The sequence below is a fragment of the Eleutherodactylus coqui genome, chromosome 7, assembly GCF_035609145.1.
Source record: "Eleutherodactylus coqui strain aEleCoq1 chromosome 7, aEleCoq1.hap1, whole genome shotgun sequence".
In the NCBI taxonomy this organism is placed as follows: Eukaryota; Metazoa; Chordata; class Amphibia; order Anura; family Eleutherodactylidae; genus Eleutherodactylus; species Eleutherodactylus coqui.
Genome location: NC_089843.1, coordinates 5,671,519 through 5,692,903, shown reverse-complemented (window position 1 = coordinate 5,692,903; position 21,385 = coordinate 5,671,519). Strand labels below are relative to the sequence as shown.

Below are 21,385 nucleotides of genomic sequence, written 5' to 3'. Positions count from 1 at the left end.
TAACTTCCTGTTGGGTCCATGAGACTGAAGGAATAGTGCCGTAAAGCGTGTGCTGAGCATACAGATTGGTTGGAGTTAGCTTGGTATAACGTGGCAGGCCCGGTGACTTTTACCTCCATACGGAGGAGGATGACGTCGTAAGAGCAGCGATGCCTCAAGGAGCGGCTCCGGGAGCGATCTGGACTAGACTACAAGATGCAAACCTCCAACATAAGTAGTAAGATGATGACCAAGGAGATCCACCAATACAGGAAATTCAGCGCTGCAGTCAGTCGGGGTCTAAGTCTTATTATTCTACAGAACGGCTGTGAGCACCACCTTCTATTTTGCTGTGCACCAAGTATAAATATGCCTCGCCACCCTTGGGTGCTGTCAAAACAAAAAGAGCATTAAAGGGGTTTTGACCCCCAAAGACATTTATCCCCTATGTAGCTGCTTGGGCCTCCAGTGATCCTGTAAATGGTGCACCCTGAATGTGACCACCACTGCATTCGATTCTTCTGTCCCACAACAGTCAATGGGGCGGTGGTCGAGCTCGGACGCTGGGGGTCCACTTACACCGGTCACTGCTAAGCAATGCTAGAAAAAAATTGGACCACCAGCTGTTTATTTTTATTTTCCACACGGACAAGATAAAAACTGGAGCAGCGGGAAGAGTGAGAAGGGGAGACAAAGAGTATTTTTTATTTCCAGTTGCAAAAGGACTTTCTCAAAGTCCCCCTTGAATAAATTTGCATATGAAGGTGCAAATTTCGTCCCCATCGCTGTTCCCCTCTGCGGTTTATAAAATAACTTGTGTAAAAAGTCATAATTTTCAAGAATGAAGCTGATAGATTTTGTATAAACTGTACTAGATTGAGGGGATCTCCTATGGCCATTACTCCCAGGTCATGAGGGATGCTGGGATATAGCGCCTCCACCTCCCAGGAGCACCACCATATGTGTCTTTCCATTTAAAACTTGTTATCATGCCTAATAAATGGCCGGTGTCTTTGAAGTGTGTGGGGAGTTTAACATAGTTCTGAAGTTGCTTGTCTATGGACTCTGACATCGACTGTGGCGGAATTGATCCCGGACATAAGGGGTCTTCCTGGTGGGCTAGCTGTATCTGTATGCACTATGGGCAAGTGGTAGAAATATGGAATTTCTGGTTCTAGTTGCAAAGTATATCTCTCTTCTATATCTGCTATCCTTTTTTATCCACTCCTCCTTCTATCACTTTCTTGAGAGTTTGTAGATTTCTGCCGTGGGGTGGTTCTCTGAGTCCTGGATACTGATCTATGTCTTCCAGAGTTCTCCTGCACTCCTTATCATGTCTATGTCCATGATAACAATACCCCCCCCCCCTCCGATGACTAGATCTTCTTTCTCTGTTAGTTCTTTGTGTTCTGTTGGACTCGGTACATTTCTTGTTCTTATCTTGCATACCTCCTAAGTCCTGTAGTACATTTTGATAGGACATGTCCATGGAGGGTCTTTTTGCCTCCGTAGGATCAAACTTACTTGTAGGCTTAAGATCTGTTTTAATTGGTTCTTCCAGATTGAATTCAAGCTTTTTTCCTCCGGTTTTTTCTCCTTATTGATAATGAAATAGCGATTAAGTGTCATGTTTCTTATATATTGACTTAAATCCACGAAGAGTTCAAAGGCATTGGAGTTTCTCGCTGGGCACATGAGACGCTTTGACACAAGCTCCACTCCTTGGAGCTTTTTTAATTCCTACTGGTGACATTCTTTTTTTCTCCCCTTTAACCCCTTGCTCATTTTGAGGTTTTTTTTGGAGATTTTGGTGTTAGGGGGCGACAGTATTGATTGGTCTTTGACCCGGTGACTGGAGGTCTGTGCTGACAAAACTTTTTTCTTTCTTACTGGGATAGTTTTGCCTTTTGTGGTAATGGGTGGTGTTTTTGGGGCGCGCCCCTAACACATGAATCTGTGGTGATGGAGTTAGCGGGTCTTGTAGTTTTGTTTTTGTCAACGTACTCAGACAGGCAATTGATTCAAAATTCGGTGGGGAATCGCAAGGAGATTTATTAAGGAAGAAGGATTCTCCTGGGGCTTCTTGGTTCCCATCCGGCAGTATTCCTGATGTTCTATTCGGTGTCCCTGGTATCATTCTGTTTTTTCTTTTTGGCCTGGGCTTCTGACTTGCTGTATATTCTTCTATTGGAGTTCTTGTACTTCTCATGTCACTATATGGGGTGTCAGAGCGCTTTGTATTTTCGGGGTGGGGTTTCTTTATATGACTCTCCTCTGGATGGACAAGCTCACAAAGCACTACTTGTCATAGGAGGTACGGTGGGTCTCTTTACATCCTCTCTCTCTTATTTTTAATGTATTCTCCCGTCTCCCCCGACCAGAGCTTCTTTGTATTAATAACATTCTTTACGGACTTCTCCTTCGGTTTTGCTTGTTATTCCTATATTCATTTGGAAAGTACTTCTTTTGCATGAAGTCCTTATAATCTCTAGTGAGTTTATGAGTTGTACGGGATAGTGTTGGTATCTCTACTATATGGGTGAGTTGGGGGTGTATATGGTATCCATATCACTGCACAGCGAGCTCCAATACAAGAGGTCATTGATAGCAGACACAAGTAATTGTTGTCTTTTTCAATGAGTTTGTCAATCATTAGATCAGAGAAGGTCGTTAACATAACTGGCCGCTCCCCTGTGAATGTCATATCATTAGGGAAGGCCGATTTTAAAGTAACCCTAAGGCCCCTCTGTGTTAGGGAATTAGCCTTGTTTATACATAGGAAAACCCAGTCCAACGAGTGTCTCCATGGGTCATTAATGGAATTTTTAAATGAAGGTTTCCCATTGGCTGCTGGGCCCCTTCTGTAGGAATTGGCTCTTGTGGCCAATATAGCCTCCATACCTTTGAGGTCATCTAGTTTCTTGTGCATGTTCCGAATGGAGTTGATTCAGTAAACTCAGCCACTCCTTTTTCAGTCTTTCCATCTTAAACAAGTCGCTATGCCCTCCGTAAAAATCAACCAGTTATGAATCGCGTGGAAAACGGGAATAATAGAACATATATCAGAGCCTCGTTAGATATCCCACGGTTATTGATAGATGGAGATGCAATGCACCCGCCTGCCCCCCGGTGGGATGCCCATACGTCCTTGGGGATCCACCGGCACCTAGTGTCCGGGTTTGTGTATCAAGATAATCCTCGTCCGGAATCTAAGATGACCGGGTGAGCGGCTGGGAGAATGGAGCCTTCCCGGCACGGTGGCCCAAGAGTATCATCCATGGGATAAAAGTAGAAAAAATTCCCTGCGCTCACGGACTAGGATATACTTATTCATGACCCATGTGATCGCTGCTAAAACAGGGAGACGGTTCACCGGCGTCTGCTACGGACCACTGTTGGGTAAGCTAACACCATCTACATATATATACACCTGTGTATGTATCCATGCTTGTGATACGCCAAAACGCAGTGCATTCCTACAAATAAAGTGAGGTGACTCCCACCGCGAGGCCGCTGGGTCGTGACTGAGTATATCCTACTCCGTGGAGCTGCAGTTTCTGGACTGCTGCTAATAATAATGTGACATCTTACTATTGTAGGAGCTCCTAATGCAGCGACTGCCCGGACAGACCCCATCCGGCCGATGCAAACCAAACTTAAAGGAGTTTTCTGGGAAAGAAGACTATTGCCGACGTCTCCTCCGGATAGCTCCTCAATAGCTGATTGGCTGGTGTCCGCCACTGATCAGGCGTCAGCTGACAGTGCCACTATACACCAGGGTCAGAACGGAAGCTGCTGCTCTGACCTGTGTAGTGGCCGGCGCTTGTAACTGCAGGCAGGGGTCCCACAGATATCAACAAGCGCCGGCCACTACACAGGTCAGAGCAGCGACTTCCACCCCAACCCCAGTACATTCATGGGCCTGTCAATGGGCATCCAATCAACCGATCCAACAGACTGCCCAGCGGTGACCCCAGACGATCAACTATTGATAGTATTTTCCCTGGAAACGCGTGCATAATTTCTGCCTAAGGCCTAATGCCCACGGGTGGGTGAGATTCCACAAGCGGAGTCAGACGCTGCCCGCGGCCGAGGGCCCTGCTTACCCGTCCAGGTCTTCTATTTTCTTCTCTGCGGATGTGTGTAACAGCACGGGCCGGCACCCCACCGCAAATCACAGTACAGTTTTTTTAAACTCCTGCTTCCCGCGGAATCTGTGGGCCGCGGATCAAACGGCTTCCATTGACTTCAATGGCAGCTGTCCATGCAGGAACTGCACTGAAATGGAGCATGCTGTGATTTGCATGCTTTAATTCATGTGCGGACACCCAACTTCCCTATGGATGGCCTAAATTGCGCATCTTCCGCGCGAGTAACTCACAAATTAGATCCGCCCGTGGACGTTGGGCCTAAGCCTAAGAACTAAACCCCACAGCGCAGCCCTGTAGAGGATCCGGCACCTACGCGACTCTGCAGACTCTCTGTACGTGTATTTACATATACCCGCATCCATCTGCCCGAGGGGTCTTCATGAGCGCCTCTAAGCTAGTAGACAAGTGGAAGACTCCCTGGAGTCCGGACTATAGATGGAGGCAGGAGGACCTGGCAGGGGTGTCAAGAAGCAACTGAAAGTAGCCTCATTTTAGTCTTTACATGATATCCCCAGAAGACAATGCACTTACTTTTCAAGTCCAGCCATTATAATGGGAGGTAGAACTAGGATAGGCATGGGCAGCACCACTCTGGTGAGAGCTGTCTCTAGCAGCGCCTGGAAAGACATAGGAAGGAGGGTTAGAAAGGAGATAAGCCACAAGGAACAAGCAGTTGTTGCATCTTGCCCAGTGTCATGTAACTGTTATGTCTACTGCCCCTGGTGGACAAACGATGGAATGACTTAATGTCGTCCTACAAAGGGCACAGGGGCATTATCAGTATCAAAAGGCATCGTTTTATCCTCAACACAGGAGTGTCCCTGCCATGAGGCAACCTGAGCTTACTATTTTAGTCAGCAGTTAGCAAGACCCCAGAGAATTGGCGGGTTGCCACCCGGCCAGTAAACAATAACTGCCAGCTGTGAGTCGGCTAGGCAACAATTTCAATCAGCCTGTGATTTTTTTACCCTTCCCGGTATCTATGTTCCTGCATCCAGATGCTGGGTGGAGGGCGATCACAGTGCAGCGGCGGTCCGACTAGAGTGAGTGCAATGCTTGTGAGGTTGCTGCCTGGCTGGTGGTCCACTGCATGGGCCATGATGACTACTGGGGCCACTATAGGGGTCACCATTACTATTGGGGCCACTACGGCGTACACCATTACTACTGGGGCCACTATGGAAATCATTACTAATACTGGGGTCACTATGTTGGTCACTATAACTACTGAAGACTGAAGGGAGTCACTCTAACTACTGGAGCCATTAAGGGGGTCACTATAACTACTGGAGCCATTAAGGGGTCACTATAATTACTGGAGCCACTATGGGGGTCACTTTTCCTACTGGGGTCACTATGGGGGTAAATATTAATACTGGGGCCACTATGTGCATCACTAATACTACTAGCTTCACTATGACAATACTTAATACTAGGGCCACTAACTGGGTCACTATTATCAGTGGTGCCAATATAGGGGTCACTATTACTACTAGGGCCACAATGGGGGTCACTATTACTACTGGGACCAATATGGGGGTCATTATTAATAAAGGGCCACTAAAGAGGGTCACTATTCATATTGGGGCCACTAACAGGGTCACTAACTTAGTAAGTGTGACTACTAACAGGGTCACTAACTTAGTAAGTGTGACTACTGGACCACCATTGGGGGTCACTTTTCCTACTGGGATTATTAACACAGTCACTTTGGCTGCTGGGGGAACTATTACTCTGTTACGTCACACAAGTCCCAATGGTTCAGATATGTTTCGGGTACCTTGTGTATTGGCGCTTCCAATGCCTGTCAAATTAGTGTTTGGGGTTTTTGTGGCAGGGGGAAACATTTCACACTGGGTTACAGGTAGCATAAGGGCCTGGGGTATCCTGCCTAAAGGTATTCCCCGTTGTTTGAAGATTGCCAGGTATCATCCTCGTTTTAACCTGGAGTCAGATGATCAGATATTCTGGAGTATTGGACGGTCATAGCAATTTACTATATGATTTATGAGGGTAGATATTGGTTAACCCCTTCCTGTACAGCGTCATATTCTTTATTTGCAAGGATGGATCAGGCTCGGGAGCGGTGCTACAACTGCTGGGACTGGAGCCAACTACCGGGAGTAAAACATGAAGATAGCCATCTACAATCTCTCAGAGCCAGGTTTAGGCTGGAGTCCCATGGGTCGTATCCTCAGCGGAAACCTCACGGTCTTGTTACAGGTAAAACCACAAGATTTCTGCCGGGAAAGCGCAGCTTCAAAACTCGCGGCACTTAGCCACGGGCTTGGAGCGGCTTCGCCGCATGCTTTTATTTTGCGGCTGGCTCTCCCATAGAGGAGAGCAAGGCTGCAGCACAAAAAAAAAAAAAAAAAAAGAATAGACATGCTGCGACCCGGGATTCCACACTGTAGCGCCGCCTTCTGCCAACTTTGACAAATCTTGTCCACATGGCTGGCTAGTCCCAGGATTAGCGGCCACAGGCGGATTTGCCGCAGCGAATTTCTGCACGTAAACTCCGCGGCACATCCGCCCCGTGTGAAGCCAGCCCACAAGACCCTTCGGGAACATTTGGATGATGATCTAAAGAAGGGCTTCATCCGGCCCTCTTTACCCCGACAGGAACACCCATTTTCTTTGTTAAAAAGAAGAACTCTACTCTTCGGCCGCGCATCGACTACCGGGAACTGAACAAGATTACTGTTAGAATCACTATCCTCTTCAGTTAATCCAAGAATGGCTGGAGAGGCTTCGGGCAGCCAAGGTCTATACTAAACTGGACCTCAGAGGGGCATCTAATCTAGTACAGATCCGCCCCGGAGATGAATGGAAGACGGCTTTCAGAACAAGATATGGACACTTCGAATCTCTAGTGATGCCGTTCGGTCTCTGCAATGTTCCCACTACCTTCCAGCACTTTATCAATGATGTATTTTGAGACTTGTTGGATCAATTCATAGTGGCATCTCTCAACGACATCCTCATCTTCTCAGACAATTTGGGGGAACATTGCAGGCACGTTCAGGGGGTCTTGGAACAACTCCAAAAGAATAACCTCTACATCAAGTTAGAGCAGTGTGAGTTTGAACAGACCCAAATGCAATTCCTGGGATACATTATCTACCCTGATGGCTTAAGTATGGACTCCAACGAGATTAAAGCCATCCTGGATTGGACCATTCCAAGAAATGTGAAGGAAGTACAGCGCCTGATTGGTTTTGTAAATTTCTACAGCAGATTTATTAAGTTCTTCTCAAATTTCTACCATCACCTCCCTCACAAAGGAAGTGCATACGTTCTCCTGGTCCCCGGAGGCACAAGTCGCTTTGGAGAAACTAAAGACTCTGTTTACTTCAGCACCAGTGCTGGTCCACCCAAAATGAGAACTGCCTTTTGTCGTGGAGGTGGGCGCCTCCGACTCCGCTGTGGGATCTACCTTATCTATTAAGAATCGCACTGTTAAATCTGTGCAGCACGGATGCAGGGTGATGATAACCGCGACTGTAGAAAATCGGCTATTACACTGACGAACAGTGCGCACCACAGCCGAAAATACGTAACCCAGAGGTATGCCCGTGCGATACCAGAAAGCAACACTCCGCAAGGAGACAGAGAACGCACATACGGTAGCAGATAGCTACACACCACGCTATGTGGGATGCTAGCACCACTCCAGGAAAGGACGCCTGTCCCTAACCTAGCAGGGAGGTAACAGGTCCCTGCCTAAAGCGGGGACGTCGCCTCTATAAAGGCGGCCCAGCGGTCTTCTTTCTGGGCCCTGATTATCCCTATAGTAACCCCAGGAGAAATGCACCGACACGCAAAGCAAAACAGAAATAAAAAGCAACAAAACAAACTGGAAAGGAACCAGCAGCTACTTATCTGCAAGTTATAAACACCCAGCACAGCAGAGCTCCGAACTCCAAGTTCTCCACTGTAGAACAGAATAAGCAGCACTGAACACCAGGAGGGGTGAGATATATAGCCCCTCTGCACCTGAACACTGGCAGAATGAATAGAAAACCGCACCTCCAGCCTACTCCCAGGCATGGCTAACCCAGCATGCATCCATGCAGCAAAGGCAGACAGCACCAGCAGACTCTGCACATGGTGCATTAACCCTTGACCTGCTTAAGAAGGCACCAGGTCTTTGGCCTGTGTTGAGGCCACCATGTCTCGATGTTGTCACGACCAACAGGCTGCGACACGCACCTCTTGGAGGGAGCTAACCATCCAGTAATGGTTCTTACTGACCATAAAAATTGTGAATTTCCCAGTACTGCCAAGAAGCTTATCTGTTCTTCTCTAGGTTTAATTTTGTTGTGTCCTACAGCCCGGTTCCCGAAATGGCAAGGCAGATGCATGTCCAGGATATTTTCAGAGCCTGAAGAGAAGTCAAATACGGATCACACAATTCTGTCCCCCCCAAAATTTCTTGGGTATCCTATGTTCTGAAGACCTTCTAACAAGGCTTAAGGGAGGATATTAAAATGACTCCTTCCTGGGTTGTGCTTCTAAGGATGTGAAGCTGTCTTTCAAGGATGGACTTTGGAGGCGAGAACACTAACTATATGTTCTTGCGGCTGGTCGACTTGAAGTCCTTAAACAGCATCAGGATTGCAAGCTGGCCTACGACCTTGGGGTCACAAAGACTTCAGTACTCTTGCTTCGTTCCTTTTGGTAGCCCGATTGCAGGATGGATGTAAAAAGGTATGTCACCTCTTGTGAAGTATGCGCCCAGAACAAGATGCCACAAGCTTCCCCACTGGGTTTCCAACAACATCTTCAAGTCCCATCAAGGCCATGGGGATCTATACTGATGGACTTTATAGTGGATCTGCCCCCTCGAAAGGAACGACTACCATCCTCGTTGTCATGGACCGACTCACGAAGATGGCTCACTTCATCCCCATAAATAAGATTCCTACCGCCGAGCACGCCACAGAATTGATGATCCGGGAAGCTTTCCGATTACATGGAATTCCTGATATCATCTTGGACAGAGGGTTTCAGTTTACGCCAAAGTTCTGGAGACCCTTCTGCACAGCCCTGGGAATTACCATGAGTCTGTCCTCTGCCTTTCATCCTTAGTCCAGACCGAGAGAACTAACCAGATTCTGGAGCAGTATCTCCACTGCTTTATCTCCCATCTTCAGGACGGCTGGGTGGATTATCTACCAACAGCGAATTCAAAAGGCCGGGAACCAGGTTATATGTGATGTATCATCTGCTTTTATGTTTTCAGGGCTCACATTTCAGGACAAACACGGAGAACGCGTCTCAGTTCAGTCAGGTTCACCTCACCATTACGTCATATGCCCTTCCCTTAAATATTAAGACTTGGTAAAGCCACCTGAGAATGAACCTCTTATTACATGCTGTGACCGCAAGGGCAGAGGCCCAATCATTCCCGTTTACATGAGCCGTTCCACCCACAATTCCCAGTGCAGATTGCAAGGTGCTTGTTACCGTCACCCAAATCTATGTCAAACTATTGTATCAAAGATATTTAAAGGATTGCACCATTTCTTATATATTAATTAACTCTTGCGCGGTACAGAGACAGAAGCAGCGATGTCTTACTATGTCACTTAAGCTACTATGATATTGTCTCCCTTACATTATCTTCATATGTAACCTACATAAAATGTTGATTATAAATAGTATTTTATAAAATACTTAAAAAAAAGATTTATTTCAAATATTGCAATGGATGACAGTAACAAGCAGCTTTCAGTTTGCACTGGGAATTGTGGGTGGAACGGCTCATTTAAATGGGAATGAGACCCGTTTTAATCCGAGACTCCCGACCCCCGGAAGTGAGGGCCGAGACTCCAGACTCGGGGAGCGAGGGCCGAGACTCCAGACCCCGGGGAGAGACTGCCGAGACTCCAGACCCCGGGGAGCGACGGCCGAGACTCCAGACCCCGGGGAGCGACGGCCGAGACTCCAGACCCCGGGGAGCGACGGCCGAGACTCCAGACCCCGGGGAGCGAAGGTCGAGACTCCAGACCCCGGGGAGCGAAGGCCGAGACTCCAGACCCCGGGGAGCGAAGGCCGAGACTCCAGACCCCGGGGAGCGAAGGCCGAGACTCCAGACCCCGGGGAGCGAAGGCCGAGACCCAAGACCCCAGGGAATGGCGGCCGAGATTCCAGACCCCGGGGAGCGAAGGCCGAGATTCCAGACCCCGGGGAGCGAAGGCCGAGACTCCAGACCCCGGGGAGCGAAGGCCGAGACTCCAGACCCCGGGGAGAGACGGCCGAGACTCCAGACCCCGGGGAGAGACGGCCGAGACTCCAGACCCCGGGGAGAGACGGCCGAGACTCCAGACCCCGGGGAGAGACTGCCGAGACTCCAGACCCCGGGGAGAGACTGCCGAGACTCCAGACACCGGGGAGAGACTGCCGAGACTCCAGACCCCGGGGAGAGACTGCCGAGACTCCAGACCCCGGGGAGCGAGGGCCGAGACTCCAGACCCCGGGGAGCGAGGGCCGAGACTCCAGACCCCGGGGAGCGAGGGCCGAGACTCCAGACCCCGGGGAGCGAGGGCCGAGACTCCAGACCCCGGGGAGCGAAGGCCGAGACTCCAGACCCCGGGGAGCGAGGGCCGAGACTCCAGACCCCGGGGAGCGAGGGCCGAGACTCCAGACCCCGGGGAGCGAGGGCCGAGACTCCAGACCCCGGGGAGCGAGGGCCGAGACTCCAGACCCCGGGGAGCGAGGGCCGAGACTCCAGACCCCGGGGAGCGAGGGCCGAGACTCCAGACCCCGGGGAGCGAGGGCCGAGACTCCAGACCCCGGGGAGCGAGGGCCGAGACTCCAGACCCCGGGGAGCGAGGGCCGAGACTCCAGACCCCGGGGAGCGAGGGCCGAGACTCCAGACCCCGGGGAGCGAGGGCCGAGACTCCAGACCCCGGGGAGCGAGGGCCGAGACTCCAGACCCCGGGGAGCGAAGGCCGAGACTCCAGACCCCGGGGAGCGAGGGCCGAGACTCCAGACCCCGGGGAATGGCGGCCGAGATTCCAGACCCCGGGGAGCGAGGGCCGAGACTCCAGACCCCAGGGAATGGCGGCCGAGATTCCAGACCCCGGGGAGGGAAGTCCGAGACTCCAGACCCCGGGGAGCGCCGACCAAGACCCCAGATCCCAGGAAGTAACGGTTGCGACTCCAGACCTAAAAGTGCAACATGGTATACTCCAAGGCTGTGTGTGATCTCTGATAATCAGTTACTGTAGAAGAAAGATAGGAGACGCAGAACAGAGCTGTGGAAGTGAACCTGCATGTGAAGACGAGAGGCTGGTCTCTATAGGAAGCGCTCGGCATTATCTATGGGCTTTGGCTGACGGGCAGAACAGACGTATCTGAGGGGGCGTTTATTGGCGGCGATGAATCACTGATTATGCGGGAGAATCCTGCTCCGCCATATGCTCCTCTATATGAAGTTCAGTGTAAATATAACTCCGCTATCTGCGCAGCTTTAGTGAATAGAGGAAACGTGATGGCAGATTTATCCTTCATGCAGGCAGCAGAACTCAGAACCAATGTCATCTCCATTCAGCCTCAACCACATTATATATAACAACTCAGTGTAATGTGTCTGTATACAGACAGAGAGATATGAGAGAGAGAGATATGAGAGAGAGAGATAGATATGAGACAGATAGATATGAGACAGATAGATAGATATAGATAGATAGATAGATAGATAGATAGATAGATAGATAGATAGATAGATAGATAGGAGATAGATAGATAGATAGGAGATAGATAGATAGATAGATAGATATGCGATAGATAGATAGATAGATAGATAGATAGATAGATAGATAGAAAAGAGATAGATAGATAGATATAGATATGAGATAGAAAGATAGATATGAGATAGATAGATAGATATGAGATAGATAGATAGATATGAGATAGATAGATAGATATGAGATAGATAGATAGACAGATAGACATGAGATAGATAGATAGACAGACATGAGATAGATAGACAGACATGAGATAGATAGATAGACAGACATGAGATAGATAGATAGACAGACATGAGATAGATAGATAGACAGACATGAGATAGATAGATAGATAGATAGATAGATAGATAGATAGATAGATAGATAGATAGATAGATATGAGATAGGCCACCTGCAGATGGGCGGGTCGGATCTGGCTGCGAGGATTCTCGATGCGGGACCCGACCCGAGCGCCTGCAGAGATCAGCGCATATGCAGACCGGAGCTGGCGCATGCGCAGACCGGAGCCGACGTTTCTGTGCGGGGCTCTGCGAGAGAAATGGAGCATGCCGCGGTTTGTTTGCCGCGCGAGATTTCGCGCGGACAAACCGCGGCCATCTGCCTAGGATTGCGTTTGCTAACGCAATCCTATTGCAGCTTCCAAAGGCGGAAACTCCGCGGAAAATCCCGCCGCAGAATTTTCGCCCATCTGCAGGCGGCCATAGATAGATATGAGATAGATAGATAGATAGATAGATAGATATGAGATAGATAGATAGATAGATAGATAGATAGATAGATAGATAGGAGATAGATAGATAGATAGATAGATAGATAGATAGATATGAGATAGATAGGAGATAGATAGATAGATAGATAGATAGATAGATAGATAGGAGATAGATAGATAGATAGATAGATAGATAGATAGATAGATAGATAGGAGATAGATAGATAGATAGGAGATAGATAGATATGAGATAGATAGATAGATAGATATGAGATAGATAGATAGATAGATAGATATGAGATAGATAGATAGATAGATAGATAGATAGATAGATAGATAGATAGATAGATAGATAGATAGATAGATAGATATGAGATAGATAGATAGATAGATATGAGATAGATAGATATGAGATAGATAGATATGAGATAGATAGATATGAGATAGATGATATGAGATAGATGATATGAGATAGATGATATGAGATAGATATGAGATAGATAGATATGAGATAGATAGATATGAGATAGATAGATATGAGATAGAGGATATGAGATAGATGATATGAGATAGATAGATATGAGATAGATAGATATGAGATAGATAGATAGATGATATGAGATAGATAGATAGATAGATAAATATGAGATAGATGATATGAGATAGATGATATGAGATAGATGATATGAGATAGATGATATGAGATAGATGATATATGATAGATAGATAGATAGATAGATAGATATGAGATAGATAATATGAGATAGATAGATAGATAGATAGATATGAGATAGATAGATATGAGATAGATAGATAGATAGATAGATAGATAGATAGATAGGACTGTCTGTCCGCTGTCTCTAACACCATGTCCTCTCTCTACCTAAAACTAAATCTCTCTAAAACTGACCTGCTGGTGTTTCCACCCTCCACTAACCGACCTCCTCCTGACATCTCCATCTCAGTGTGTGGCACCATAACTCCTAGACAACACGCCCGCTGCCTTGGGGTCATATTCGACTCTGATCTCTTTTGCCCCCTACATCCAATCTCTGGCCCGAACATGTCAGCTGCACCTCAAGAACATCGCAAGAATCCGCCCTTTTCTCACCGTGGACACCCTAAAAACGCTCACTGTTGCCCTCATCCACTCCCGGCTCGATTATTGCAACTGATCGCCCCCCCCCCCCCCCCGCTCCAGACTCTATCCTCTTCAATCCATCCTGAATGCGGCAGCCAGGCTCCTTTTCCTGTCCAGCCGCTACTCGGATGCCTCTGCCCTGTGCCGGTCACTGCCAGGCTGCCCGTTACATACAGAATTCAATTTAAACTCACTACCTTCATCCACAAAGCCCTCCACAGTGCAGCGCCCCCTATATTGTATCCCTCATCCACAGTGCAGCGCCCCCTATATCGCCTCCCTCATCTCAATCCATCACCCAGCCCGGGCTCTCCGCTCTGCTAACAGAACTAGACTGCACACCCCTTTAATTCGAACTTCTCATTCCCGCCTCCAAGACTTCTCCAGAGCAACATCGGTCCTCTGGAACGCACTACAAAAGGCTACCCGGGCAATCCAGGACTCTAAAAACTTCAGGCGTGCTCTACAAACGCACCTCTTCAGGGAGGCATACCGCATTCCCTAAACAAACCCCTCTGTACTCCGCCTGATAACATGCTCCCTGACCTACTGACTGCAATCCCTGCTAGCCATCATAAACCGCTCCTGTAGTCATACCGATTCTGCCGTCACACGGCTAAATGTCTGACCATTGTCTGTGTATAACATCGCTCACTCTCCACCTCGCCATACCGTGCACATCTCCACCCCACCATACCGTGCACATCTCCACCTCGCCATACCGTGCACATCTCCACCTCGCCATACCGTGCACATCTCCACCCCGCCATACCGTGCACATCTCCACCCCGCCATACCGTGCACATCTCTAGCCCTTTACCTTCTGTATCCCCCCATTACCTGTAGTATGTAAGCTCGTTGGAGCAGGACCCTCACCCCATTACTTGTAGTATGTAACCTCGTTGGAGCAGGACCCTCACCCCTATTGTTTCCATCAGCTGATTACTATGTAACAGTGGCTCTGTAATTTTTATACTTTTATCTCTCTGTATTCCCCCTGTCTATGTAAGCTCTGCGGAATATGTTGGCGCTATACAAATAAAGATTATTATCTATCTATCTCATGTCTGTCTATCTCATACCTATCCAATATATTTCTATTTATCTATCTAATATCAATCTACTGTATCTATCTATCTCATGACTATATCTCATATCTATATTTCTATCTCATATTTACTCTATGAGATAGAAAGAGAGATATGAGACAGAGAGATAGATATGAGATAGACAGATATGAGATAGATAGATAGATATGAGATAGATAGATAGATAGATAGATAGATAGATAGATAGATAGGAGATAGATAGGAGATAGATAGATAGATATGAGATAGATAGATAGATATGAGATAGATGATATGAGATAGATAGATAGATATGAGATAGATAGATAGATATGAGATAGATGATATGAGATAGATAGATAGATATGAGATAGATGATATGAGATAGATAGATAGATAGATGATATGAGATAGATAGATAGGAGATAGATTATATGAGATAGATAGATAGATAGACAGATAGATAGATAGATATGAGATAGATAGATAGATAGATAGAGAGATAGATAGGAGATAGATAGATAGATAGATAGGACTGTCTGTCCGCTGTCTCTAACACCATGTCCTCTCTCTACCTAAAACTAAATCTCTCTAAAACTGACCTGCTGGTGTTTCCACCCTCCACTAACCGACCTCCTCCTGACATCTCCATCTCAGTGTGTGGCACCATAACTCCTAGACAACATGCCCGCTGCCTTGGGGTCATATTCGACTCTGATCTCTTTTACTCCCTACATCCAATCTCTGGCCCGAACATGTCAGCTGCACCTCAAGAACATCGCAAGAATCCGCCCTTTTCTCACCGTGGAGACGCTAAAAACGCTTACTGTTGCCCTCATCCACTCCCGGCTCGATTATTGCAACTGATCGCCCCCCCGCTCCAGACTCCATCCTCTCCAATCCATCCTGAATGCGGCAGCCAGGCTCATCTTCCTGTCAGGCCGCTACTCGGACGCCTCTGCCCTGTGCCGGTCACTGCACTGGCTGCCCGTTACATACAGAATTCAATTTAAACTCACTACCTTCATCCACAAAGCCCTCCACAGCGCAGCACCCCCCTATATTGTATCCCTCATCCACAGCGCAGCGCCCCCCTATATTGTATCCCTCATCCACAGCGCAGCGCCCCCTATATTGTATCCCATATCCACAACGCAGCGCCCCCCTATATTGTATCCCATATCCACAGCGCAGCGCCACCCTATATTGTATCCCTCATCCACAGCGCAGCGCCCCCCTACATTGTATCCCTCATCCACAGCGCAGCGCTCCCCTATATTGTATCCCTCATCCACAGCGCAGCGCCCCCCTATATTGTATCCCTCATCCACAGCGCAGCACCCCCCTATATTGTATCCCTCATCCACAGCGCCCCCCTATATTGTATCCCTCATCCACAGCGCAGCGCCCCCCTATATTGTATCCCTCATCCACAGCGCAGCGCCCCCCTACATTGTATCCCTCATCCACAGCGCAGCGCCCCCCTATATTGTATCCCTCAGCCACAGCGCAGCGCCCCCCTACATTGTATCCCTCATCCACAGCGCAGCGCCCCCTATATTGTATCCCTCATCCACAGCGCAGCGCCCCCTATATTGTATCCCTCATCCACAGTGCAGCACCCCCCTATATTGTATCCCTCATCCACAGCGCAGCGCCCCCCTATATTGCCTCCCTCATCCACAGCGCAGCGCCCCCTATATCGCCTCCCTCATCCACAGCGCAGCACCCCCCTATATCGCCTCCCTCATCTCAATCCATCAACCAGCCCGGGCTCTCCGCTCTGCTAACAGTACTAGACTGCACACCCCTTTAATTCGAACTTCTCATTCCCGCCTCCAAGACTTCTCCGGAGCAGCACCGGTCCTCTGGAACGCACTACAAAAGGCTACCCGGGCAATCCAGGACTCGCAGAACTTCAGGCGTGCTCTAAAAACGCACCTCTTCAGGGAGGCATACCGCATTCCCTAAACAAACCCCTCTGTACTCCGCCTGATAACATGCTCCCTGACCTACTGACTGCAATCCCTGCTAGCCATCATAAACCGCTCCTGCAGTCACAACAATTCTGCCGTCACACGGCTAAATGTCTGACCATTGTCTATGTGTATAGCATCCCTCACTCTCCACCTCGCCATACCGTGCACATCTCCAGCTCGCCATACCGTGCACATCTCCACCTCACCATACTGTGCACATCTCCACCCCCCATACCGGGCACATCTCCACCCCCCCATACCGTGCACATCTCCACCTCACCATACTGTGCACATCTCCACCCCGCCATACCGTGCACATCTCCAGCCCTTTACCTTCTGTATCACCCCATTACCTGTAGTATGTAAGCTCGTTGGAGCAGGACCCTCACCCCATTACTTGTAGTATGTAAGCTCGTTGGAGCAGGACCCTCACCGCTATTGTTTCCATCAGCTGATTACTATGTAACAGTGGCTCTGTAATTTTTATACTTTTATCTCTCTGTATTCCCCCTGTCTATGTAAGCTCTGCGGAATATGTTGGCGCTATACAAATAAAGATTATTATCTATCTATCTCATGTCTGTCTATCTCATACCTATCCAATATATTTCTATTTATCTATCTAATATCAATCTACTGTATCTATCTATCTCATGACTATATCTCATATCTATATTTCTATCTCATATTTACTCTATGAGATAGAAAGAGAGATATGAGATAGAAAGAGAGATATGAGATAGACAGAGAGATATGAGATAGACAGAGAGATATGAGATAGAAAGAGAGATATGAGATAGACAGAGAGATATGAGATAGATAGATAGATAGATATGAGATAGATAGATAGATAGATAGGAGATAGATATGAGATAGATAGATAGATAGGAGATAGATAGATATGAGATAGATATGAGATAGATAGATAGATAGATAGATAGATAGATAGATAGATAGATAGATAGATAGATAGATAGATAGATAGATATGGGATAGATAGATAGGAGATAGATAGGAGATAGATAGATAGATAGGAGATAGATAGATAGATAGATAGATAGATAGATAGATAGATAGATAGATAGATAGATAGATAGATAGATAGATAGATAGGAGATAGATAGATAGGAGATAGATAGATATGAGATAGATATGAGATAGATAGATAGATAGGAGATAGATAGATAGATAGGAGATAGATAGATAGATAGATAGATATGGGATAGATAGATAGGAGATAGATATGAGATAGATAGATAGATAGGAGATAGATAGATAGATAGATAGGAGATAGATAGATAGATAGATAGGAGATAGATAGATAGATAGATAGATAGATAGATAGATAGATAGATAGATAGATAGATAGGAGATAGATAGATAGATAGATAGATAGATAGATAGGAGATAGATAGATAGATAGATAGATAGATAGATAGATAGGAGATAGATAGATATGAGATAGATAGATAGATAGATAGATATGAGATAGATAGATAGATAGATAGGAGATAGATAGATAGGAGATAGATAGATATGAGATAGATAGATAGATAGATAGATAGGAGATAGATAGATAAGTTTTTGTCATGTTAAATAATCCAACAACGATGAATCATTTCAGATTTATTTATTTTCTGTATACATTGGGTAACAAACTGAACTCTTTTAGGGTGGAAAAATTAAAATGAAAAAATAATGGTTGCATAAATATACACATCCTAAAATGAATACTTAGCCCAGGCCTGAAGGTTGTGTGCCAACATGGACTGATATTTGTAACTGTTCTCTTGACTATAGCCCTGGTTCCAGTAGCAGAACACCCTTCCATAATGCTGCCCCACCATCCTCACTGCGGTCTGGGGGTCTTCTGGTGACGGCTTTACACCAAGCATCACTTCTGGAATTCTGGCCAACAAGTTTCCCCTTGGTCTCATCAGACAGAACACGTCCCCCACAGACAGAACACGTCCCCCTTAGACTTCTGGCAGGTGGGATGCAGGTTTTGGTAAAATAAAGCCGGGCTTGGGTGTTGTTCTTTGTTAGAGAATTCCTCAGTCTTGCCCGAACCCCCACAGCCCAGACATATGAAGAACACAGGAGATGGTTGTCGCATGACTACATGACCAGGACTTGCCAGAGACTCCTGCAGCTCCTTTAATGTTGCTGTTGGCCACTTGGCCTACCCAAACAATTCTTTCTGCTCTTTGATGTTCTGTAAGATCTTTATGGCCCAACTAAGAAAATGTCAGGAAATCCTTCTAGAAGAGCTGAACTTTATATGGGGGAACCTAGAATCCCTGTAACGTCTGTGGAGTGCTGACTGTTTTCTATCAGGAGGTTACATGTGATTGGCTAATACTGACCACACCCACATATAAGAGGGTGTGAACACTAATGCAAAAACGGTATTTTAGTTTTGTTCTTTTTATTTGCCCACCATAAACTATTTCAGTTTTCCAGTGGGATTGCCCAGATAACGGGGGCACGGAGGGGGGATCCGAAATGATTCATCCTTGTCCCATATTTTACATGTCATATTAACAGGGTTGGTAAACCTTTTCTATCTATTGTAGATATGAGATGGACGGATAGAGACAGACGGATATGGCATACTTTACAGCAATGCAATAAGAACACTGAGAAGCTTCCTGATTGGACGGAGATGGCCCTGACAGTATCCTCAGATGTCATATAATGACTGTTACAGGCAGAGGACGCTCTTACATAGATGGCCCTGACAGTATCCTCAGCAGATGTCATATAATGACTGTTACAGGCAGAGGACGCTCTCTTACATAGATGGCCCTGACAGTATCCTCAGCAGATGTCATATAATGACTGTTACAGGCAGAGGACGCTCTCTTACATAGATGGCCCTGACCGTATCCTCAGATGTCATATAATGACTGTTACAGGCAGAGGACGCTCTCTTACATAGATGGCCCTGACAGTATCCTCAGCGGATGTCACATAATGACTGTTACAGGCAGAGGACGCTCTCTTACATAGATGGCCCTGACAGTATCCTCAGCAGATGTCATATAATGACTGTTACAGGCAGAGGACGCTCTCTTACATAGATGGCCCTGACAGTATCCTCAGCAGATGTCATATAATGACTGTTACAGGCAGGGGACGCTCTCTTACATAGATGGCCCTGACAGTATCCTCAGCAGATGTCATATAATGACTGTTACAGGCAGGGGACGCTCTCTTACATAGATGGCCCTGACAGTATCCTCAGCAGATGTCATATAATGACTGTTACAGGCAGAGGACGCTCTCTTACATAGATGGCCCTGACAGTATCCTCAGCGGGTGTCATATAATGACTGTTACAGGCAGAGGACGCTCTTACATAGATGGCCCTGACAGTATCCTCAGCGGGTGTCATATAATGACTGTTACAGGCAGAGGACGCTCTCTTACATAGATGGCCCTGACAGTATCCTCAGCGGATGTCATATAATGACTGTTACAGGCAGAGGACGCTCTCTTACATAGATGGCCCTGACAGTATCCTCAGCGGATGTCATATAATGACTGTTACAGGCAGAGGACGCTCTCTTACATAGATGGCCCTGACAGTATCCTCAGCGGATGTCATATAATGACTGTTACAGGCAGAGGACGCTCTCTTACATAGATGGCCCTGACAGTATCCTCAGCGGGTGTCACATAATGACTGTTACAGGCAGAGGACGCTCTTACATAGATGGCCCTGACAGTATCCTCAGCGGGTGTCATATAATGACTGTTACAGGCAGAGGACGCTCTCTTACATAGATGGCCCTGACAGTATCCTCAGCGGATGTCATATAATGACTGTTACAGGCAGAGGACGCTCTCTTACATAGATGGCCCTGACAGTATCCTCAGCGGATGTCATACAATGACTGTTACAGGCAGAGGACGCTCTCTTACATAGATGGCCCTGACAGTATCCTCAGCGGGTGTCATATAATGACTGTTACAGGCAGAGGACGCTCTTACATAGATGGCCCTGACAGTATCCTCAGCGGGTGTCATATAATGACTGTTACAGGCAGAGGACGCTCTCTTACATAGATGGCCCTGACAGTATCCTCAGCGGGTGTCACATAATGACTGTTACAGGCAGAGGACGCTCTCTTACATAGATGGCCCTGACAGTATCCTCAGCGGATGTCATATAATGACTGTTACAGGCAGAGGACGCTGTCTTACATAGATGGCCCTGACAGTATCCTCAGCGGATGTCATATAATGACTGTTACAGGCAGAGGACGCTCTCTTACATAGATGGCCCTGACAGTATCCTCAGCGGATGTCACATAATGACTGTTACAGGCAGAGGACGCTCTTACATAGATGGCCCTGACAGTATCCTCAGATGTCATATAATGACTGTTACAGGCAGAGGACGCTCTCTTACATAGATGGCCCTGACAGTATCCTCAGCGGATGTCATATAATGACTGTTACAGGCAGAGGACGCTCTCTTACATAGATGGCCCTGACAGTATCCTCAGCAGATGTCATATAATGACTGTTACAGGCAGAGGACGCTCTTACATAGATGGCCCTGACAGTATCCTCAGCGGATGTCATATAATGACT

The 21,385-nt window shown here is 47.1% G+C and overlaps 1 protein-coding gene across 3 annotated transcripts in view; it reads right to left on the bottom strand.

Annotated features, from left to right (window-relative positions):
• Nucleotides 1-21,385, bottom strand: part of SFXN5 (sideroflexin 5) — a 425,941-nt gene that overhangs the window by 211,638 nt on the left and 192,918 nt on the right. For all 3 annotated transcript variants that reach the window (XR_010785791.1, XR_010785792.1, XM_066572844.1), the window contains exon 12: nt 4,662-4,747. Coding sequence is in view for 1 of the 3 variants with exons in the window: in XM_066572844.1 (XP_066428941.1) it covers nt 4,662-4,747 (86 nt within the window). In the remaining 2 variants the exon portion in view is untranslated. The remainder of the gene's footprint in view (nt 1-4,661; nt 4,748-21,385) is intronic.